At 48.9% G+C, this 24,469-nt stretch overlaps 1 protein-coding gene across 3 annotated transcripts; it reads right to left on the bottom strand.

The window, feature by feature from the left end:
* Window positions 1–1,476: 1,476 nt before the first annotated feature.
* Gpr68 (G protein-coupled receptor 68) lies at window positions 1,477–24,165 on the bottom strand. Of its 3 annotated transcripts, none has more exons than XM_076921406.1 (2): window positions 23,769–24,165; window positions 1,477–4,121 (listed from the first exon to the last, which is right to left on the bottom strand). In XM_076921406.1, the coding sequence occupies exon 2, from the start codon at window positions 4,022–4,024 to the stop codon at window positions 2,897–2,899; it is 1,128 nt and encodes a 375-aa protein (XP_076777521.1). In that variant the 5' UTR covers window positions 4,025–4,121; window positions 23,769–24,165; the 3' UTR covers window positions 1,477–2,896. The 3 variants fall into 3 exon arrangements, with proteins under 3 accessions (XP_076777521.1, XP_076777519.1, XP_076777520.1); XM_076921404.1 differs by lacking the exon at window positions 23,769–24,165 and adding an exon at window positions 13,135–13,512 and having other exon boundaries at window positions 1,488–4,121; XM_076921405.1 differs by lacking the exon at window positions 23,769–24,165 and adding an exon at window positions 5,400–5,814 and having other exon boundaries at window positions 1,488–4,121.
* Between the last annotated feature and the right edge of the window lie 304 nt (window positions 24,166–24,469).

Here is a 24,469-nt window from a genome sequence, read left to right as displayed (position 1 = left end):
TCAAGCCGGGCAGTGGTGGCTGCGCACGCCTTTAATCCCAGCACTTGGGAGGCAGAGGCAGGTGGATTTCTGAGTTCGAGGCCAGCCTGGTCTACAGAGTGAGTTCCAGGATAGCCAGGGCTACATAGAAAAACCCTGTCTCAAAAAACCAAAAGAGAGAGAGAGAGAGAGAAGTGTCTTCAAACAACAGTTCCCTGAAGGTTATGTCACATCAGAGTCGGCAGATAAAGTGATTCTTCACTGAGGTCCTTAGGAATTTAAGATCCCCCTTGAATGGCTTGTCTGCATAGAAGTGACTTAGGTGCCACTACTGGTGTCTGTGGAGAGACTGGACTGATGGACCCAAAAGAGGTACTTTGCAGTGAGGAATTTGGGTATTGTGACCTCTCTGGTATACTCCACCACAGATAGCCAATATCTCATAGAGTGGAATTCCTAGGATAATTGCTAACTGAAGGAGAATGGAACTGAGATCTCCCCATTTCCCCCAGAGCCCTGGACACAGGGACCAGATGAATTCCAGGAATGGAGACGCCATCTCCAGATGCATAAAGATTCTGGCTTCCTGCAGAACACGAGCCAGTGAAAAGCGACAGATGGAGACGGAGTCTGTGCTGGAGCGTTCTCCTACTCTTTTCGGGCCAACCCACAGTCCAGTGTGTGTAAACAGGAAGATGAGTCCTTGTCTTACTAAGCAACACTGGGGAGTAAAAAAAAGGAATTTTAATGGCTTCTGTCACTTTCAGTCCAGACCAGATGGGCTTTTGCTTCTCTTAGGAGAGAAAGCAGGATTAATCCTTAATAATATTCTTGCTTAGTCTGTTTGGAAGAAAGAGCCATTCTTCCATAACACTCCAAAACTCCAGGAGCCTGATCCACAGAAGGATTAAGTGGTCAAAATCAAATTTATGCTTCAGTAGGATGTGGGCGATCCTTCGTGATAAACACGGAGTCTGCCACTGTTGAGAGGGTGCCCCCACAGACAGAGGTTGTCAACAAGCAAGGTGGGCGGCTTCAAACAGAACCAGTTGGTTGATTCTGGGGAAATGGCAGAGATGAATGCAACAGGCCCTTCTTCTGGTCTGATGGGGGCTCACCCTTGCTGGGGGGAGAGGGGGAGGGGAAGCTATTCAATGTACAAAGCCCCATGTGGTCAAAGACAGAGGGGGTGGTGTTTGCTAAACCACAGGGCTGGGAGTTGTCCTTAAAAGTCCCAGGATGCATTTGAAACAACACACCCTGCACAGATGCACCCAGAGTGGCTCTGTGACCTGCTGCACAGATATATGGGTTTTGCAACAAGGCAGAAGAGAAAACCCTACTGTCCCCATACTTGGGCTTGACTGCTTGTTAGGCACTCAAGGGCAGCCCCCAACTTGCCCATGGACCTTTCTATATGGGGTTTTTCGAGGACACATCGGCTCTTCCCGGTATGGGCAGAGTCTCTGACTATAAGAACTGCACACACTCTGCTATGATTGGTTATTTTGTTTTATTTGCAGACTGAAGTCACTACATAAACCCACCTCACAGTCCAACACAGGGATACTTGGCATAAGAGAGATGACAATACAAAAATACGGCTCTCCCGTAGTAAGGGGAACTGGGCTTAGCTTGTTCCAGTCCAGGCCAGTGGGAATCCAGGATTTCAGGTGAAACAGGGAAATACTGCAGGATGAAGAGGCACAGAACACTTAGCTATCACCACGGCCCCATACGGACCCAGGCTAGGGTAGGTGTAGGTCTTTCTGGCATGCAGCCATCTCTGCCAACTCTCCTATACCAAAATGGAGTGTGAGCCAAACCTGCGGTCAGGAGACATGATCACGTGTGTGTGTGTGTGTGTGTGAGTGTGTGTGTGTGTGTGTGTGTGTGTGTGTGTGTGTGTTGTTAGTTTATTGTACCTAGGAACTTTGGGAAACTGTCAGACTCCTCTCAAAGGCTGCTGGATGCTCTGTGGTGCATGGGGAGAAGAAGGGTAGGAGTTCCTGACAGCAGTCACATGACCTGGTATCAGTGTCTTGGCACACAGTTGCCATGGACACCCTACTGTTTTTTTATATTCTCTCTCTCTTTTCCCTTAGGCTCTCAGGTCTGGCACTTTGACCAGATGGACACAAAAAAAGCTAATTAGAAAAAGCCTGTGCCAGGCACTTGGCTAGGGACACAGCTTCAGGCCTGCGTCTTCTTACTAAGCTTTAGTATGACATTTTGAACGTCCCCTGGCATCTCTCCAGGGAGCCCTGGGGTTTATTGGCCATCAGCCCTTGGGGTTGGGAAATCTGTTCCACGAGCCCTGAAAAATGGGATGTGTCTGGTGCTGGGGCTTCTTCCCTGATTGCCTCTCTGCTGTTATCCCTGGTCACCAATATTGGTGGCCCAACCGCACCCCTGTTCTTCACCTTAACCAGTCTTCTTGTCTAGACTAGTTTAGAGGCAAGCTCAAGTACTGATGGTGACAAAACAGCTTCCTGTGTCACACAAGACCACAGCACATTTGGGTTGGTATCATCTGTGACAGCAGGGGCACTGGAAGGCTTGGCAGGTGAACAGGCAGATTCCTACACTCCTCTCCACAGCCCAGGCCTGCTGCTCTTTGCAAACCTTCTGGAAGTGACAATTCTGACTCCCTCCCATCTGTAGCCCAGGTGGCCGCCAAGAACATGAGAAAAGACAGGGCTCCTTCGCACACTGAGCAGGGCCCAGGCTCAGCACACAGAGCAGGCTTCCAGGGGCCAGAGGGACCTGGCTGTGTCTGAAGACCATGGTTCCTTCCTGAGGAGAGAGGCACCTGTACATGGCAAAGTAGGAGACAGCCACCATGCAAGCTCCAGACCACAAGGCCCGTTGGTGAAAGCTCAGACCTAACTTAGTCTCATAAACATTGTGACTCAAGCTAGGCCAACCCAACTGTGGAGGGCCCTCCCACTCCCAGTGAGTTAGGGGTCTGGAAGGCTGAGTGGAGCTTGGTTAACAATTCAGGTTCCTCGCCCTGGGCCCCACTTTTCCCAGAGGCCTCAGGGGCACCCAGAGGGTAGGCCTCCCTGGCCCTGCTTGTCCTAGAGCAGGTAAGGAAGGCTAGGCAGGCTCCTCGGAGGCGGGCTAGGTCCCTGTGAGTGGTCTCGCTGACAAAGCAGTACAGCACCGGATCAGCTACACAGTTGAAGCTGGTGAGGAGGAGGGAGAAATGATAGACGTTGAAGATGCTTTTGGCAAACTCACAGCTGCTCTCCCAGAGGCTGCGCACCAGCAGCAGCACGTGGTAGGGCAGGAAGCAAGCCAGGAAGATGACCACAGTGCTGAGCACCAGCCGCTGGATCTGGTCCTTGCGGCTCTTCTGTGTGCCGTGGCTGCGGCGCACAGCGCGCAGGATGCCCTGGTAGGAGGCCAGCAGCAGGCAGATGGGGAAGAGAAAGCCCACCAGGAAGCGGTAGTAGTTGATGCCACGCTGCCAGGCCTGGATAGGGTAATGCTCAAAGCAGACTCGGTGCTTGTCCTCGTCCTCAATGACCTCCTTGTGCTTGAGGAAGTAGATGCTGGTCAACAGCTCTTTGGCCCAGATGAGCACGCTGACACCCACGGCTGCCTTCAGGGTGCGGAACTGGTGGAAGCGGAAGGGGTGGGCCACAGCCAGGTAGCGGTCGATGGAGATGCAACAGAGGAAGCCCACGCTGATGTAAATGTTCTCATAGAGGAGGATGCCACACACCTGGCAGGATAGGTCACCATGGGACCAGTTGTCATGCTGGAGTACGTACTGCAGCCAGAAGGGGAGTGAACAGATATAGAACAGGTCCGCAATGGTCAGGTTACACAGGTACACTCCCAGCTCATTCCGGGCCTTGATCTGCAAGTAGCCGAAGTAGAGGGACAGGCAGTTGGCCGGGAAGCCCACCACCAGCACGGTCACATAGACCACTGGGGCCAGTGTCTGGTGGATGGTGTGGTCGATGGGGCATGAGAGTGAGGAGTTTTCTGTAGTGATGTTTCCCATCTTTGGGCCAGAAGGGGCCTTACTCCTCATAGGCTTGGAGATGGAGCCAATCTCTCTCCGGCCATCTTGTTTATACAAGGTGATGCAAATGTATCAGGATCTAGACATCGTTGATGGTAGGCAGACCCTAGGAGTCAAGGTGGAAAAGGCTTGAGTAACCACAACTGCCATCTATGTGACTCCTGTCATTGTCAGGCACCGTTCTGTATGCCATATTCATTTAGAAGCCGTAACAGCCAAGCAACTCCAGTGCAACAGAACGAGACATTCCAGAACACCAAGGTGCAGCGTATGGCTCCCCATCCCTGCCTTCCCTTGCTTATCTCTTGTCCTTATTTATTTTACTGCCCCCTTGGTATAAGCAATGGAAGTAAGAAGGAGATCCTGGCTCCCCAAAGGAAGATGGAGGCAAGTGTGTTTTAAACTTGAACACAGCATCAGGGCTTTGTCATCTTACATAGTAATAACAGTCTAACATCATAAGACTGTAGTAACTAGACCAAACAGTGAGGCCACAGACATTCCAGGGACCTTTCCACAGGGCATGAGAAGAGAAAAAAAAAAAAATGCCCTGGTCCACATCCTTCTGTGCTTTGGCAAGGAATAAAGGATATTTATTATACAGGTCCCTGCCCGAGTTTCCTGGGTTCTCTCTCTCATCTCCTCGATGTATCTTGGACAAGGTTCTAGACTAGAGATTATAAGAATTGAATGTCAAGCCAGAGCCAGGCAGTTGCCTAAAGTAGTGAGTCATTAGCCACTTATGAGCCTCAGTTTCCTCATCTGGAATTTGAGGATTAAAAACACCTTCCCTGGGGCCAGAGAGATGGCTCAGTAGTTAAGAGCACTGACTGCTCTTCCAGAGGACCTGAGTTCAATTCCCAGCAACTACATGGCGGCTCACAACCATCTGTAATGGGGTCTGATGCCCTCTTCTGGTGTCTCTGAAGACAGCTCCAGTGTACTCATAGACAATAAATAAATAAATACATGAATAAATACATCTAAAACCCAAAACCTTCCCTTTTGATCAGCGTCAGGAGGATGGATGGGAGGCTGCACGGTAATCCTCCTGTCAGGGACAAAGCGGGTGAGCTGCAATGTTTATCAGGGGCAAAAGGAAGACTCAAAGATGCTCTGCTTCTTCACTAAGTTAGTGAGTTGCTTATTGCATTGAGAACGTAACAAAGGGAACTTCAGACCACAATCATACCTAAGGGTAGTGTGGAATGGTTTGTTGCCAGTGTATTTGGTAAATTAGCCTATCAAAACAGTAGAGGCTTGAACTGTTCTACTGATTTAACCTTCTCTCTCAGCTGGAAAAAGCTCCCTGGGCTATAGCAGCACTTTCCCTCTCTCCTTTAGCCTTTACTACTGTTACGATTTTTGAACAGCTTTGTCTCACCGTGTAGCACGGACTGGGGTGTCAAACTCGTAAGCCTTCTTCTTCGGGCTCCTCAGTGCTGGGGTGACAGCACGTGCCATGTGCCATCTGCTCTGACAAATCGGCGGTTTTGAGGCTTTTTGGCATTATATTCCTTGAAGGAGCCCTTCTAGGTTCAGGTATTTGCTGTCTCCTTGTGAAATTTACTGCCACAGGCTCCTGAATGCTCACGCTTGATGTCATCGGGAAGGTGATACGGCTCCGTGAGTGTTCAGAGTTTTTCATCACCATACCCCTATCCAAGTACTGATTTTCCTCCCCCTGTAAAACCTACAGTCTACCTGGCTGAAGAGTCTAAAGTAAGCTGTTGTGTGACGCCTACAACTGGCCTCTGTGCTCTCTTCAGAAAGCAGAGGGCTAGCTGGGCTCCAGAGGAAAACCCCCAAGAAACCATGACCAAGTCTCAGCAGATCACAAGGCTCCACGTTCCTGTAGCTCTCTCCAAAGCCAAGCTTTCTCCTTTACCCCAATACCCCAGCTCTCCTCACCACCTCCCAACTTCTTGCCTTGATGCCTGCCTGCTTGCCTGCCTGCCTGCCTGCCTGACATGGGCCTGAGTGGGAGGGATGGGATGGGCTTGGATAGAGGCAGAGATGAGGTGGAGAGGAGAGCTAGGTTAGAGGGTGGACCACCAGAGCAGAGATGAACAGAGATGCTGGCCCAATCTATGAGAAGGGGCCCAGAGAAATCTGCACCCCACAGTTCCAGTCCCAAGGTGCTTGAGGACTACCACGGTGAGCTCTGAGGTCATTCTCAGCCTTGTAGATAACTATGCACAGTCACCTGCTCTGACCCTGATCTGTATCCTTGTAGATAACTATGCACAGTCACCTGCTCTGACCCTGTTCTGTATCCCTGATCTCAGCCACCGAATGTTAACTGTGATTGAGAGAAAAAAGAATGGGTGAGTGTAGCACACTGATGAATTTTGAACTTAAGACGCTGAGGCAGGGAGTTTCAGTGCCACCTTGAGGTACAGAGCAAGAGCCAGTCATTTAAACACTTAAATAATGAGAACAAATACCACCAATCACGTATGTTTTACACACACACACACACACACACACACACACACACACACACGAGTAGTGAAACATATCCACACATATATAATCTCAATAATTAGAGGCAGGAGGATCATTGCGAGTTCAAGTCCAGCCTGGGCTAATTAGATAGTAAAATTCTGTCTAAAAACAAAACGACATTTTGAAAGGGAAAAACCATATTCACATAAATTCATTACAGTATCCTGCTGTAATTATTCTACTTTATAACTAGTTGTTGCTCACCTCTCCCTGTGTCTCATATACAAATTAAATTGTATCATGGGTATAAGTTCATACATGTTTGATAACTCATGGTGTAAACAGAAGTCAGTTCTACACATCTGTGGTTTTCTGCATCTGCAGGGGTGTTGGATATGTGCCCTTAGGACAAGGTAGACCACCGTGTAATCACTTTTCCTGGGTAAAGGGACCAGAATTCTCATTAACTTTTAAATGAGCAGGAGATGGGTCTAGTCGAAAGCCACTCTTTCTCTCACCTGGATTCTGACTCCCTCTAATTCATACAAGAAGCCCGGCCCCCTCCTCCACCCAAGCTCTTCCCTCCTCTCACCCCATCCGACTTCTCTCCTCAGGAGCACCTCCAGATCCTCTCCAGCCTCTACCCTAGCTCTCCTCTCTGCCTCTACTCAACCCCATCACAGCCCTCCCACCCAGGCCCGCGCCAGTCATAGCAACCCTCCGGAGAAGCATCCAAATCCCTCCTTGCTTTACACACTCAGAAGCAGCCTCTCTCACACATAGACTAAAATCCAAGCACCCTGCCAGATCCACGAGGCCCGACAACTTGTATCAGCTCCTCAACCTTGCCTGCCACCCCCACCTTGAGGACACAGAACCTGCCTCCTCTCCTCAGTCCCTGCACCTGGATCTTGTCTAGCTATTCCTTCCCAAAGTTCGAGTCACTGTGGCACAACCCACCACAGCACCTGCTCCTTCTCTACCGGAGGTATGGTAACTTTCATTTCCTGGAAAGATCTTCCCTGGCACCCACCTAGAGCATGCATCCACGCACACACACACACACACACACACACACACACACACACACACACTGCCTGTCTCCATCTCATTATCCGGTCTGATGACTTCACAAGCGTTTCAGATTTATGTCTTATTTATTTAACTTGTGTGACTTTTCATGGCCGGTTTTCCTGGGGATGAAAATTATCACTTAGCAGAGGTCTTTTCCATTTGTCACTGATAAATGACACTCCCGTCCCTTGCCGTATGGGCTACTTAGGGACTTCTTGGATGACTAGCTAAGAGTCATTTCTCATTTTTTCAGGTGAGGAAAGTGGAGTTCAAAAGAGGGGGGCCTGGACCAGTGAAGATGGCTCATCTGGCAAAGGCACTTGTCACCAAGCATGATTACCTGAGTTTAAGCCCCTTGGCCAAAATGGTGGAAGGAGAGAACGGAGTCCCACAGTTGTCCTGTGACCTTCACACACATGCCATACAAGTGATGAGTTCAGACCCCCAGAACACACGTAAATGACAGGTGGGCATGGCAAACCACCTATAATTCTAGGCTTGAACAGCAGAGATAGGAGGTGCAGAGAACAAGCTGGCCGACTGTTTCAGGGAGTCCTGTGTTTGATTTAGAGACTTTACTTTAATAAATAAAAGAGGAAGTTGGCTGGAGATGTTTCTTGACATCAACTTTGGGGCTGCACACATAGATAGACACACACATGAAGATACACTTACAGACACACACACACACACACACACACACACATGCACACAGACACAAACACAAGGAAATACGCGTGTATAGAGACACACATAGACACACAGCATACATACACATGCAGACACACACATGAAGAATGCACATACAGAGAGACACACCAGACATGCATACACACATGCATACACACACATACACATACATCACATGAAATGGGAAAGAAAAGGGGTTGGGGGGGGGGGAGCACAGGATTCAAGATCCCACAGACTAGAGCAGACAAAGCCTCGGCCTTGAAACATGTCCTGTCAGGTCTTGGAAATTCCCTGATAGTCACCAGGCCCCACTCTGTTGTTTACGAGTGGTGAGTGTATGGCCGTGTGGGGTAGGGCGGGGTGAGGTTTGTAGCTTCCTTTTTCCTAAGCCAGCAGTAAGCTACTTCTCACAACCATAGTCAGAAATGTTCGAGCCTGCAGAACCAAGAAGCAGCACTGACTACAGTCAGGCTGAGGTGTCTCCCATGTTCATGTAGGATCGAAAAGAACAACAGTTGTTGAACTGTCTGCAATGGGACCCACTGAAGGTTTAAGACATTGCAGAGTCTTGTACTCCAGAGTTTCAAGGGGCACTTAAAAAAACTTCCATCTCAAACAAGCTCCTAGGAGATGCAGGAGATGCAGGTTTGCTGGACCATGGGTCACACTTTTTGAGTAGTGAGGCACCAGAAGAATCTAGAAGGTCATGGGCTCAGATTCTGAGCAAGCCATCTTTCATGAGTTCCAGAGGCAGGGAGCAGAGGCAGTTGGAAGGGATTTAAAACCTAGCGGGGACTTTGGGCAGAACAAGGGCACAGGCCCTGGGCATTTCTAGACTGTTTCTGTTTCTCCCAGTGGCCCTCATGGGGTGGTTACTGCCAGTGTTCCTGTGTCTGTTCCTTTAGCTTGCAAAGTGTTTCCTGCATTAAGGATCCATGTCTGTACTCTGTCTGCACCTTCACAACCCTGGTTTTTTGTTTGTTTTGGTTTTTGGTTTTTTGGGGGGGAGGGGTGTGTCTTTTTTTTTCTATTTAAGACATAAGGTAATGTGGGTCCAAAGAAACAGCTTGCCCAACAGTCCAGTACCTCCAGGTTTCCTGGAGCAGGTATTTGTAAAACATGTACAGTGTTCACAGGGTCAGGCTACATACACGAGGGACTTAAATAAAGTGAGAAAGAGCTCCCACCCCCAGGGAACCTCCAAGCCCAGAAGTCAGGAAGGCCACACGCACTAAGCACTGCCAAGAGAGGGAGTGTCTGGTGGATGCAAGGGTGTCTCTTCACCCTTGTCACATTCAGTGTCGGCTCATTCTTGGTATTCCACACATACTTTCCGTGTTTCCAATCCCATTACACACTGATGCCTCTCACTGCTCTCCCGAGGCTGGAGGCTGCCATACCACAGGACATGCTCAGTGAGGTCCAGACTTGGCCCAACATCTTGTCCACTAACCTGTCCTTAGAAAAGATGTCTCCCCTTGCCCAGTTATTCACCATGAATGGACAGGCTTTGGCTTTTCCCATCATCCTTCACTTAGTAAATTGCCAACTTCTAGAATTTTCAACTAAATGTTTGAAAGTATCTCTTCTTTCTTCCTTTCTCTCACCAGGCCTGAAGGCTTGATCAAGACTTCTTTCCTGAAGTCAGTTGCAACTGCCTTAAGTCAGGCCCATGTCTACAATTCACCACCTAAAAGCTATCTTCCAAACCACAAATCTAACCAAGTAAAAAACTAACTGTCCAATCATTCACTCATTCACCCATTCACCCACGCACCCACTCACTAACTCACTCATCCATCCCCTATTATCCCATACCCATTATTCATCCATCTGTCCACATACTCATTCATCCATCCATCAGTCATGTATACATCCATCCATTCATCCATCAATCAATCCATCAATCATCCATCCATCCATCATCCATGCATTCATCCATCATTTGTTCATACATTCATCAACCATCCATCATCTATCCAGCCATTTATCCATTCAGCCACCCACCTCTATCTATCCATCCAAATATTCTTCCTAGAACAGTCACTGAATGTCCATTGTATAAAGGCACTACACTGTACACTGGCCCTAACAGCCAACTTCATTCTAGGCCCATGAAGAGGAGCAGATAAACGAAGTAAACTCAGGACAAGCACCAGATTTTGTAGGAGTTCTTTGGAGGTAGCCAAATGCAGTAAGGAAAACCTCCCAGAGCAGCAACAGTCAGACTAAGGCTAAGAGAAAGAGGAAGAGCTGACCAAAGAGTGAGGAGTTTCTGCCTGTGGAAAATGTGTGCATGCCATCAAGCGCAAGAGAGAGAAAATGAGTACCTTTAGGGAACTGAAAGTAGTTTGCTGTGAAACATGTAGATATAAAGCAGACATGGCCAGGGAGGAGACAAGAATGCCAACAAATTAGAAAGGAATGGAGTGGTAAGGGAAATGGAGAGATTCTTCAATGCTTGGTCCTCTAGCTTCTCAGGAATTGTTAAATGAATAGGTAGGTAGACAAGTAAGTGTGTCAAGTTCCTGGGTGGGAAGTAGATAGACAGATAAATGAGTGGATGAATGGATGGGAATGTGGGTGAGTGGGCAGATGAATGAGTGAATGAATGGGAATGTGGGTGAGTGGGCAGATGAATGAATGAATGGATGGATGGATGGATGGGAATGTGGGTGAGTGGGCAGATGAATGGATGGATGGATGGATGGATGGATGGATGGATGGATGGATGGGAATGTGGTTGAGTGGGCAGATGAATGGATGGATGGATGGATGGATGGATGGATGGATGGATGGATGGGAATGTGGTTGAGTGGGCAGATGAATGGATGGATGGATGGATGGATGGATGGATGGATGGATGGGAATGTGGGTGAGTGGGCAGATGAATGAATGGATGAATGGATGGATGGGAATGTGGGTGAGTGGGCAGATGAATGGATGGATGGATGGATGGATGGATGGATGGATGGATGGATGGATGGGAATGTGGTTGAGTGGGCAGATGAATGGATGGATGGATGGGTGGATGGATGGATGGATGGATGGATGGGAATGTGGGTGAGTGGGCAGATGAATGAATGGATGAATGGATGGATGGGAATGTGGGTGAGTGGGCAGATGAATGGATGGGTGGATGGATGGATGGATGGATGGATGGATGGATGGATGAATGGATGGATGGGAATGTGGTTGAGTGGGCAGATGAATGGATGGATGGATGGATGGATGGATGGATAGATGGATGGATGGATGGGAATGTGGGTGAGTGGGCAGATGAATGGATGGATGGATGGATGGATGGATGGATGGATGGATGGATGGATGGGAATGTGGGTGAGTGGGCAGATGAATGAATGGATGAATGGATGGGAATGTGGGTAGTAGGGAGATGAATGAATGAATGAATGAATGGGTAGATGCCATTGATGCAAGTGTTGATGAGTGAGGCATAGATGAGAAAGGAGACAGAGTTGGAGGGATGGGTGCATAGGTAGGTGGGTGAGGATTTTGAGGCTGGGTGCTAGAGTAGTGATGTCACCAACAGAAGTAGGAAAGTGAGGCAGAGAGATTTCTAGGGTTGCTTCAGCTGGACAGAGGGTCCCGATCACAGCCAGCTCACCTTCCTGCCACTTCTGAGGGTGAAGCCCCACAGTAGAAGCCATGTCTTCCCAGGACTGTCCTGCTTCTACCTGGAATCCCGGAGAGCTTTCTCTCTCAAAAACTCAACCCAAAAACTAAATGCTGTCTTAGACACAGACGTATTTCTAAGTGGAAAGGCTGAGGATCATTTGCATGGAGTCCTCTGCTAACCAGGCACAGTTCTCTATGTCATTCCACCTCTTCGATGAGAACCCAGATGGTCAGAGACAGGCCAGCCCCCTGAAAATCCCATAGCTGGAATATGGCAGGTCAGGTTTAAACTTTGCAGTGGGTTAGCCTCCGTTCCTGGAGGGTGTGACTTACTATGCCCCTGTCCTTAGTCTCCCATAGTGGAGGGATGTGCAGAAAGTGGTGGAAACAGCTCTTTACCATCTAATTGAGAAACTAAGAGGAAACGCACAGAAGGCGACTCAACACCTAGAGACAGATCCTTACACTCATGCAAACCAATCAGGTAGATATCACCACGGGTTTTAATGACCAGATGAAACCCTGACAGGAAGGAAGCAACTCTCTGATAGAAGCTGCTTCCAGGTAGGAGTTAGAGATAGAGAGTTGGATCTCTCCTGGCTCTTAAATAACTCTCTCCCCAGGACCCATCCCTCTGCATACCACATTGGCATGTACTCAGACAGAATCTCCTGGTGCTAGGGACCACTCAGAGCCTCAGCCCACAGAGCTAGAGGCTTCCTATATGCCTGGTTCCCTTCCCTCAGCTGGCCAAGCCTCCAGACATTTACACAGGCTGTTTCCAGAGGAACTGGGGTATCCAGTTGTCCCACAAAGACCAGTTTACAAGGAATTTCCCCTGGGAAGAAATAGAAATCAACTATTTTTTTTCTTATATTCCCATTCCCCCCAAATAGTCTCGCTTCTGCAATAACAAAGACAATTCAGTCTCATTTCTAATGTCCTGTAACAGTTTCAGAGTCTTAGCAAATCCCTGTAAGTTGGGTGGGGCTGGCATTGCTAACCCATTTCATAGAACCTGAAGCCCAAGGAGGCTGAACCAGGTCCTAGAGCTTACACAGTAAGTCAGGGTGAATCTGAATCCAGAACAAAAACAACCAGGTATTCAATTGCTACCTTTGAAAAAAATCAACAAAAATACACTACAGACAATAACAAGAAATACACTGAGAGTGTGGCCCTGTACACACACACACACACACACACACACACACACACACACACACACATGCACACACGTGGATTAAGAAACTCCCCCAAGAAATGCTTACCTGATGCTTGTTTTTCACACTAGCATTGTCTCTTCCATTTCTTTCTTTTTTTTTTAAGAACAGGTCTTGAGCTATTAAATTGATTTCAGCCCCACAAGTGGGTCAGTTTGGAAACTATCCAGCCCCATACCCACACTGGTTTTTTCTAGAGTCTCCTGGGAAGGCAACGGAAGGCAGAGAGGAGTCCACAGCCAGTTGAGGAAATGGGGAGCCGGCAGCGAGGTCCACCCTCAGCAGCCCTGAGAGTTCTGTGAGAGAGAACCTTGCAAGAGTCAGCTCTGATTCAGCCCATCCGACTAGGCTCTACCCTCAAACCTCCACCAGCTGTACTCCTATGGCTCAACTTGGCAGTGCCTGGACAACCCTGCACATGGACGAGCTCTCCCTCTCTCGATTCCTGTAGGAAAAAAAAAAAAAAAAAAAAAAAAAAAACCTCCCAGCTCATCTAGAAAATCCCCAGCTGGAAGCTACCCATTCCTGAGCTGAGGCAGAATCATGTGAACTCCAATCTGGTGTCAGGCTGGGCGGTTGCTGAGGAACCACCCATCAGCAGGAGGATGCTGGTGGCAGAGCGGATCCCTTCACACACCCTAGGCTTTCTGCATGCTCCAGGTGGAGTCAGGGAGTAGCCTCTGGGAAAACACTGAGCCTTGAATTAAGACAGGTGCCCTGGAATGAGGGCTCAGCAGGAGCTGGGCACCTAAATTCTATTTATCACCACCTCAGGCACAAACCAGACACCAGGAGACACAGAACATTGAAGCCCACTCCTGGAGTTTTCACTGAAGCCCCTCAGGTCTGTGGTCGCTGGCTGGCAAACTAGCAACAGGTAAGAACAGGAAACCTGACTGTTCGCACTCCTAACCTCAAACCCTTCCTCCCAGTCACTAACATCTCTGTTAGTGGGGCTCAGCCCTGGCCACATTTGTCAGAAAACACTCAGAGCCTATTTTTTTTTTAAATGTATGCAATGGCAGGCTCTAGCCTAATTAAATGGTCTGAACAAATCAGTGTTCTGCAAAGTTCCCTAGTCAACACTAAAATGGATGGGCAAATGGGACCTTCTCTGCAGACCCACAAAGCAGTGATGTCGGAGTCAAAGCTCTGGGAAGGATAGGGTATGTACTCTGAGCACTGACCAAGCAGAACCCCGCCAGCTTACCACACCAGCTAAACTATAGAAAGTTCTCCAGTCCAGCCCCTCAGTTACATGTGGAAAAACCCGGGCTATAGACCTATATAGGGCAGTGTTGGCTGAGGATTCTGCCCAGAAACACTAGCACATAACAGACCTTTTCAACCATCACCACATCAATTGCTAATTGGAGGTCTTATGTTACAACAAGGCTGCCACTTGTTCTAGAGAGCCATCTGCTAGAGTCAGATGTCATGCCTGGGGTCTCCAGTGTACTTGGCTGTCCATGGTGTCACACGGGGGAGGGAAGAATATAAGACTGGTGGTGACTGCCTGACTGCTTCCTGGGTCATACCTGGTTACAGAGAGCACCTCTGGTCCTCCCTGCAGTGTGGCCCAGCTCAGCAGGACACACAGACACTGCACCCACACCTTTAACCAGTAACAGGATTGTGGACCTCCTCCAGGACACCCAGGGACCAGAAAAATATCCTACCTCTGCCAGCAAATGCACATTGCTGGGGGGAATAGGCAGCCCCAGCAAACGCACCGAGCCTTGTGCACATTGGTGGAGGGATTTCTTAGTCCATGTCCTATGAAATACCCATATAGTAAGAGAAAAAAGTCCTTGTGGGTACTTTGGCACTGGGATTTTATCTTCAGTAGTGGCACTTCACCGTGGCCTCACGAACCCCAGAGGCCCCATAAGTCTCTGCTCTTTACAAACGTCTCCAATAAAACCTACAATTATATAATAGCAATAAGCCTGCCACACACTGCCGTAGCACCAAGAAAAACAAAGCCCTGCCCCCATTCCAGGCTCCTGCCCTTCAGCTGTAGAGAATGTGAAGAGAAGCCACCCACCGTATTGGGCAGGGTGGGAGAGGAAGATGGAGGAGCTGATGGGACCAGGCCTGTCACCTGTGGATCTCTTTAGTCTCTCCTTTCCCTCCTTTGGGTTTAAAAGACACAGTCTCTTATATAACTTGGGTGAGCGAAACTTGACTATGTAGCCCAGGCTAGCCTTGCACTCACGATCCTGCTGCCTAAGCCATGGGAATGTTGAGACAAGCATCACCATATCTCTCTGCAGTGAGAATTCAGAAATTTTGGGTTCTTAAAAAAAAAAAAAAGCAGAAATAAGAATGTTTTTGTTTTAATCCCAGGTATGGGAGCTGCTTCAGATTGTCCATAGCAGTTGACTATGATTTGTCTCATGCTCTAGCAGGGGTGTGAATTTTCCAGCTGCAGATAGTTTCTGCCATTGTGTGAATCCTGGGGACTTTTCAGAAGTTATATAAATGTCAGGGCCCCAAAAGGTATCATGGGTTTGGGGTGGGTGGGTGGTTTCAGTTTGCTGAGTAGTTGCACACACACACACACACACACACACACACACACACACACACAAAGAAACAAGAAATTAGATATCCTGATGGTGAAGAACAAACTTGCCCCAAGGAACACAATACCCCTAATCAGCAGGAAGTGGTCTGATGGTAGCCTCCTTTCCCACCTACCCATTTTCCTCTCTTATCTAGTGTTAGGGGGTTGAAAGGGTGGAAGAAAACGGGGTAGAGAAGGGTGGAAGAAAACGGGGTGGAGAAGGATGGAAGAAAGAAGAGCCCACACAGTAGGCAAAGACAAGCTACATCTCTCTACATCTCTCCACTATACCCTGTCACAGTGACTGCAGTGGTGAAGGACCATGGACCCCACTGGACTAAGCCCTGTCCCTCTTGTGCCTCAGCATAAAAATCTACTTCAGGGATCTGCCTCTGAAAGTTGTGAACTTTCCTCGGCTGCTCTGGCGGCTGCTGGCTGCCATTTGTTTTGAAGCAAAGGTGTACTCTGAGACAGAGTCCTGAGCCACAAGGCCTTCCTTCAGTTACCCACCCCAGAGATGCAGGCAGCGTGGGAGGCAACATAAGTAGCCCTAAGGGCTACATGTAAGGTCTCCAGCATATGGGAGCAACCCCATGGCCACATGGAGGCTGGCACAGGTTGGAGGGTTAGGAGCACAGGTCTGACTCAGACCTGAGGGTCAAGTTGAGCATTTCTGACTTTGTGAAGCTCCAAGATGATGAGACACAACAAAGTGGCTATCACTTAGTAGGACCAGTGAGAAGATGATGATGATGGTGGTGGTAAACCTGTAGTTAGAACTTCCTGTCCTGCCCTCTGATGAGCCAAGGTAGAGGCTGGGCAGATCAACTTGACAATGGTAATGAAGCACCATCTATTATCCTCAGGATATTGAGAGACTCAAATTGCTCCACCAGTTTGAAGCTAATCAGGGTGCAGGGGCTGAGGGGCTCTGGCAATGTAAGCAGTGCCTGGAATCAGTCAGCCCTCTGCAGTATGACTGCAAGGAGCCTTTCCTGACTTGTGTCTCTGGGAGCTGTGTGATATCTAGCATATGTTTATATTCAAGGAGGTTCTGCATATGTCACCTAGATTCCTGCTGGGGCTGTGGTTTCAAAATGGGCCAGGCATGGACTACAAATGGCCCGAAATGTTAGACTCTTCTCTTCCAGCACCTTCTTGGGGATTCCAGAAGAGCCTGGGCACCTCACCATCTGCACTGAAGATGTGGCTGCCAGCCAACGGCTGCTCTGGTTTTAGGTTAAAGCATATATACTGTGCTCGTACGTGGGTACCTGTGCCACCCAGTGTGTGCGGAGGTCAGAGGATAACTTTGTGGAGGTGATTTTCTTCTTCCACTTTCAGGTCTGTCCTAGTGATTGAACTCCTTCAACATGCATGCACAGCCAAGTCCCTTTCCTAATGGGACATCTTGCATGCTCTTCTTTAAAAAAAAATTTTTTTTTGAGACAGGGTCCACCTACATGACTGTTCTGGAGCTCACTGTGTAGATCAGACTGGCCTTGAGCTCACAGAGATCTTCCTGCCTCTGCTTCCTGAGTGCTAGCTTAAAGGTGGGCACCACAACGACCAAATCTGTTTAAATTCTTATACAACCCTATACTACAGGGTCATTCCTGCTCTATAAATGAGGGAAATGAGACTCAGACAGACATCGGTTTGCTCGGGGCTACACAGCTGGTAAACATGTGAACTAGGGTTTTAATGCAGGGTTGTCTTGACGCCACATAAGGTTTTAGACCAGGGTGCTTTCCTGGTCCGGTCACTACTAAAGCAGATAGCCACAAACAGGATAGCTTAAAAACAACACACATTTCTCATCTTACAACTTTGGGAGTCCACGTGGCTTTTACTGGATTAAAATTAATCTGTCCCCAGGCTGAATTCCTTTTTTTGTAAGGAGCCCAAAGGGGTCACCTCATCTTTTTCAGTTTCTAGAAGCTTCCAACCCCCTAGACTGTGGACATCTTTCCATTTCCAGAACGTGCAGTGGTGGACTGGACCCTCTTCACATTGCATCACATGACTGCTGTTCCTGTTAGCATGTCTTCTCTCTCTTCCCTCCTTTCCACTTTCAGGGACCCCTGTGACAAACCGCATCCACCCACCTGGCACTAGAATGTCTCATTATTTTAATGTCAGCTTACTAGCAACCTTAGTTCCTTTGGCCTAGAACCGTAAGTCAGCAGTTCTCAATGTGTGGGTGGAGATCCCTTTGAGGGTCTAATGACTTCCACAGGAGTCACATATCAGATATTTACATTGCGATTCATAGCAGCAGCAAAATCACAGTTATAGAATCGTAATGAAATAATTTTAGGGTTGGAGGTTACCACAACATGAAGAACTATATTAAAGGGTCACAGCGTTAGGAAGGCTGAGAACCACTGCCTTACGTCTCTGCAAAGGTAACACCATCACAGGCCTTGGGATGAGGATCTAGACATTCTGGGTTAGGGAAAAGAAGACAAGAGACCTGGATGCTGCCCTCTACCTTAACCCCAACCAGGATGAGGTCTAAAGCCTTGAAACAAAGCCACATGGACCAGTCATCAGTGTGTGGGCAGGGTGGGAATGATGGAGCCTCTGGGTAGAGGTGAGCTTTGAGCTGTGCCCCCAAGAGCCAAGCATGGGCAGCAAAATTCTGGAAAGTGAAGCAGGAGGTTCCTCAAACTCTTAGCCTCCTGTGCTGTGTGACCCAACTTGTAACCCACCTGTCTTCCAGCCTCTGTTCTCTCCCCTACATAAACCTCACCATTTTCTCCATACTTTTCTTCCCAATCTTGAAGGCCACTCCCTTCCCCAGTTATTCAAAAGCACCTGTTGATGATCCCAGGGGTAGCTGTCTCAGGAACCCCTGGGTGACTGAATGCAGAGTCCAACCCTTGCCCTGGTCTCACAGCTAGAGAGATGGCTCCATGTTTGGATGCACTTTGGATCTCCTTGGATGTGACGAGGCGAGCATCTTGCTGCACATGAGGGCACATGCTTTTAGTCCCAGAAGTTGAGAAGCAAACACAAATGGATCTCTGTGAGTTTGAGGCCACCTTGTCTACACATCGAGTCCCACAAAGCCTGCACTACATGAGACCCTGTCTTAAAACACAAACTAACCAACCTAAAACAACCCTGAGCCCTTAGCGAGATAGCTCAGTACTTAAGAGCATTGACTGCTTTTCCAGAGGACCCAGGTTCAAGTCCTACAACTTGTCTGTAACTCCAGGTCCAGAGGAATCTGACACTCTTTTCTGGCCTCCAAGTGCCCCAGGCATACAAGTAGTGCACCCACAAACATGTGGGCAAAAGAATCATACACATAAAATAAAAAATATTAAAGAAAAACCAATAACAGCAAAAGCTAGGTATCCACAAATATCTGTGCAAGAAAATAATAGGATTTGTTTTCAAAACAAAAACTAGCTTGAGGCCCAGCAACCAACGAACAGAAAGTTCTTGTTCCTACTGACGCCTGCTCCTCTAGATTAGACATTTAGAGCAGAAAAGTATTAGCATCCAAGTTTTTCTCATGACTTGCAGAAGTCATGTACATGAAGATCAAAAAAGAAGGAAAAAAAAGCAGGATGTAAGACGTCAAAATAAATCCACCCATGGCCTTCATTGAAATACAGGCAAACATAAGTAACAGACATGATAGACTGTGTCCCCCTCCCCATTACTCAGTCACTTGAGGACAAGGAGGAAGGGACCCACATTCCGGTTATTAAACCTGTTCTCTGCCTGCAGTCTGTGCACTGGCCACTTACCTCTCTAGGATGGTGCCGGGCACTGCAAGGCTGTAATATTATAAACTCCTAGCTTTCAGTGCTCTGCTTGAATAACGCCAGTGCTTATTCTCATGAGTCGGGAGTCTTTGTTCCTCACCACCTGTAACTCCAGCTCCAGAGCTCTGATTGATGCCTTACCCCTGGCCTATGAACACACACACACACACACACACACACACACACACACGATGAATCTGGGAGGCTGTGTTTTCAGCAATCCCTCTGAATGGTTATGATGCTTATCTAAATTTCCCTGCCCAGCTGCGATACCCCAGCTCCTCTATGCACCCCTTCCTGAGCCCAGAGGGCAAACCAATCTCCCCTCCATTCCTACACCAGCCTTCCCTGAGACTTCTTTGTCCTTCTCTGGCTGACTTGTGATTCTAAAAGGTGAACCTGTTCTCTCATTATGACCGTGAGAGCTGGCCCAGGTCTCCTCACACAGGAAAAAGGGTAGCGGGGAGTTCCATGGCAGGTGAGCACAAATCGAGGGGATACAGGATGTGCTTGCAAACCTTGAGCTATCACCACGTGTAAGACACTGGACTTTTCACAGGCTGCAACCCTGTGGCACATGGTGACTTCTGGATGCCCACGCCCTTCTTTGTTTTGTTTGAGCTGCTAGGGACTAATACCACAACCCTGTAGACCTCTGACCTCTGACCTCTTATCTCTGAGCTATATTCTCAGCCTCCCAGTTAACCCTTTAGACAACTAACTCTGTGATGGAGGACCTGGGTCCATTTTGTCCTCTACCAAGGAAAATGTACTTGAGTACCTCAAGTGTGTGAGTGCATGAGAGACTCTGCACTCCTATCTTCTGTAGCCTGTCTAAAGTCTGGAATGTCTGAAACTGAAGTCAGAAGTTGACGACTCGGGGAGACAGACAGGCTGTGGATGAGGGAAGAGGGTGAGAATTTTTTCTACAGGTGTTGGGTAGTGAGTTGGCTCTGGGTGAATATACTTCACAACAAAAGCCTGTAGCCCAGCCAGAGACGTCAAGCCAGGAGTGTTTGTGGTCTGAGGGGGTGGAAGCTGTCTGAGCATCCTTCTTGCTTCAGGCCAGAGTAACCCCAGGCCTTTAGGTTGCCATGGCAACCCAGGTCTGCCGCACTCTCCCCTACACTTCCTGCCTACCCACTCTGAGAGCTCTATCTCGTCAATTAGTGATCCAGTAATGTATGACAACAGTCAGCCAAGCACAGGCAGAAACCTGAAAGCAAACAGACTTCTGGGTACTGCGTAGATGCTCAATACATTTGACCCAGGGCCACCTGCTAAATTCTCTTTTCCAAAATTCAAGTTACTCTTCCTTTAGCTTCTCCCTCTTGGTTTTGAAGGCACGAGGTTGCCAGAGAGTGGGGACTGATGCCTTAGAAATTTCCTGAGAAACGGATGCTGGAAAAGATATCAGGTCGGATGTCTACGCCCTTATCCCCGACTTGGGACCAAAGATGTTGACTCTAATAACGTCCTTGTCATGGACTTGTGCATCACTGCTGGTCCTCACCCTTCATCTTTGTCTAAGATGAATTAACTCAAGGCGCCCAAAAGGAAGGAAAGGGGGCGATGCTGGGACAATCGCATTGTAGTAATTCTAAGATGTCTGCAATTTATTCAATATTTATCTTGCTGGGAGGGGGCCCCTGAATCCTGATGGGCTCTGTGATAGCCTGATGGGCTCTGTGATAGCCAGAGCAGCAGAATTAAATGGGGACAATATTGTTCTAGCTTCCGAGTGCAGCCTGAAGGAACAGGCAGCTCCCACTCCCTATCTCTGGAGAGAATTACTGTTGACATTTAGGTGCTAAACTGGAGGGCATTTACCAACTGAGACAAGAGCTCATGGCCCCAGTGAACTCCCAGTTGACAGTTGGGACAAGACTCCTGCTATACAAGTGTGTGATCCAGTGGCAGATGGGCCATCCGTCTGACTCACAAGCAGAGCAACACAAACAAGTGTTCTGAGTGAATATCTTTGTTTGTTTGTTCGCTTGTCTTGTTCTTCAGGAACATAATACCTTTTATTGGTTCTTTGAGATTCAGTACAATCTGATCACATTCACCTCCAGGCCCCCCACTCCTCCCAGATCCACTTCCACCTACCTATCTCTCCCCCAACTTCCTGCCCTCATTTCTTTATGCCCCATTGAATGCAATTTGTGCTGCCTTAGTACAGCTGTCCTTGACTTCTTTCTCTTCTGGTACTAGCTGCAGGGATTGGTTACTGTCAACCGATTGAGATGTGTATACAACCTTCTTTGACCCTGCTGGAGGAGCTGATCCTGTCTTCTATCAACATTTATTCTGATTCTTCAGTCACTCAGACGTGTACATTTTAATTCTTCCAGGATTTGCATTTATTTCACGTGTTGCTACTCATTATTCGGGGCGGGGGTGGGGGTGGGGTGGGGGGAGAGCCCATTCGGATCTATGGGAATAGTATGAGCCACACTTCTATGTGTGGGGCCACCCACTGGGTCGTAGTTGACTTATCATGGGTCACGCCCTTAAAGAAGACTGACTCCTCCTCCCACAGAAGCCGGCTGAGCTCATACACTTTAAGTGGCTTGCTCTGCCGCAATGGCTAATGGGAACACTAGTGTTACTATCTCCGAAATCACTTTAGGGTTTACCATATACTGGGCTCATTTGCACGGTTATTTAATTTTAATTTTTTTTTATTCACTCTGTCAGGTGAGCATTGTCATCGCTATTTCCCTGCAATATAAGAAGGTTCAGAAAGGGAAAGGAAAGAGACTGAGGTCCACCGGCTGAAACAGGAATTTGGATGTTAAGCCCCTGGAGATCTCAGTTTTAACAGTCCTGACTTAATTGTCCTGACTCTAGTCCTGTTGGATAAACCTCTTCCTACAGTGTGCATTTCAACCAGAAGCTGCCGCAGAGAGAGGGTGGGTGAGGAGGGGGATTCTCAGAGTTGGCATCTATCTGGAGGTGCAAGTTTTGCCCGGTGGTCTCATCACCACACTAGAAAGAGAGCTCTAGAGGCAAGTCCCTTTCTCAGAAGGGTCAACTGAGGCTTGAAAGGAGGGCATTGGGATTGGGGGGAGACGAATGGCAGGCATCCAACCCCCTGAGAAACAGGGAGGAGAGAAAGGATGAAGAAGACAAAAAAGAGGAAGAGGAGCCCCAAACTCTAATGAACAGAAGTGGCTTTGAATGAGCCATGAAGTTTTGAAACTGGCCAGGAAACTCAAAGCAGTCCCTATACAGCCAGCCCAGCCCATGGAGCCCGGGAATTCCCCTCTCTCCCTCTTGGACACTTGCCTCTGAGTTGAGAGGTGGAGATGCAAGCAGGAGGCAGAAGGAATGAAGCAAGTCATAGCCTTGTCTATGGTCTCAGATTTGTGTCAGATGGGGGCGGGGGCAAGCGACTGCCACATGCCACCTCATTAAACTCTAGGATTGATTCATCTACCCACAGGTATCCTTCCCACCCCCCTCACAGCAAGACATGCCCAAAGCCATTCTGGCACATTGGCACCAACCCAGTGCTGAAACCCAGAAGGCTTGCTGCCCTCAGCGTCTGTCACGCTTTTGTCCACCTGTTCCTTCATCCAGACCCGGGACACAGCTTTCTCTCTGGGACATTTGATAACCAGAGGAGATTTAAGGGCTCAAACCAGCAAGTGTTGGTACTGCTCCTGTTGACTGGTGGTGGGCCAGCTTTCCCCTCCCTGAGCAGAACGTGAAGACTTGGGAACCGTTTGGGTCTCAGCCTTTGAGGCGGAACCAGAGCCTGTTGGAAGAAGGGCCACGCAGACTCGAGTATGAATAGAAAAAGACCCCAGTGCAATCTTTAGATCACCAGAACTGGGCAAATGAAGGGTTAGAGGTCTCATACTTTTTTTTTTTTTTTTTTTTTTTTTTTTTTTTTTTTTTTTTTTTTTTTTTTTTTTTTTTTTTTTGAGGGTGAAGAAATTACCAGGTGGCCACAGAGCCAGCCGCGGGGGCGGCTGCTAAACCCGGTGGCAACCGCATAAGGAGACACCGGACTCAGGAGAGGGACCGGGAGGCGCCGGCGCTCCAGGACAGACATTCCCTGGTGGCTTCGGTTACAGTCAGTTCTGTGGGTTCACCGCACGCACACGGTGTTGTTTGGGGGGTGTGCCCGCCTCTGCTCGGCACAAGCGTCTGCGCGCGGCCGCTCCCGCATCCTCCGCTGGCCCCGAGCGCACACCCGACCCTGCGCTCCGGAGCAGGACCCAGAACCCAGCAGACCTCCCACACGCTTCTCCCGGCCCTGGTAAGCCAGCGACCCGTGACCGCGGCAATATAGAAGGAGCCTGGCTCGCGGGAACACGTACCTGCGCGGCGACAGTCTGGGACGCGGGCCTGATGTCCTCCGGTGCGGTGCGTGCGCCGCCAGGAAAGGCTGGGGACTCCTGCAGACACGCAGGTCCCTTTCTCCTAGCCACTCTGGGCCACGTTGTGCGAGATTCCTCCCGCTCCCAACCCTAGTCAGGCACAGCCAGACCTGTCGGCCCACGCCCTGTAGTTCACACTGACCGCAGGCCACAGGCGAGGCGCCTGCTAGAAGGGCCGAGGTGGCCTGAGCGCGCGCCGGTCCCGGAGGTGCAGCATCCCCCCCTCCCCCTCCCCGCTAGCATCCTGACCTAGAGACTGGCTCTGCGGAAGAAGCCAAGCTGCTGAAGCACTAGGGGACTTCTTCAGCCACAGGCACTCCCAGGGACGCTGAAAACCAACGTGGGAAGCTGGGAGAAAGGTAGAAAAGGGTAGCTTTCCTGCGTTCATCTTCCATCTCCAACATTAGTACCCACTCAGTAAATGAGGAGGGTGTCACGGTTCTGGGCCTTTCTCTACCTTCCCGGCTTTGAGCTTAGCCTTCTGGATCCCATACCCGGTGCTTCCAGAGCCAGGAGGAGCAGTCAAGGACATTATGAATGACCTCTTCTGGTTTTATGGAGACATCAAGGAAAACTTACTGTCTTCTTCCCTACATACTCCCCCCAACACTAATAGCAAAAGGCCACAGCTTGCCTTGTTG

Source organism: Arvicanthis niloticus, chromosome 23 (assembly GCF_011762505.2).
Source record: "Arvicanthis niloticus isolate mArvNil1 chromosome 23, mArvNil1.pat.X, whole genome shotgun sequence".
Taxonomy (NCBI): Eukaryota; Metazoa; Chordata; class Mammalia; order Rodentia; family Muridae; genus Arvicanthis; species Arvicanthis niloticus.
Note: the sequence above shows the minus strand (reverse complement) of the source record. Positions and strands in the feature narration are given on the sequence as shown.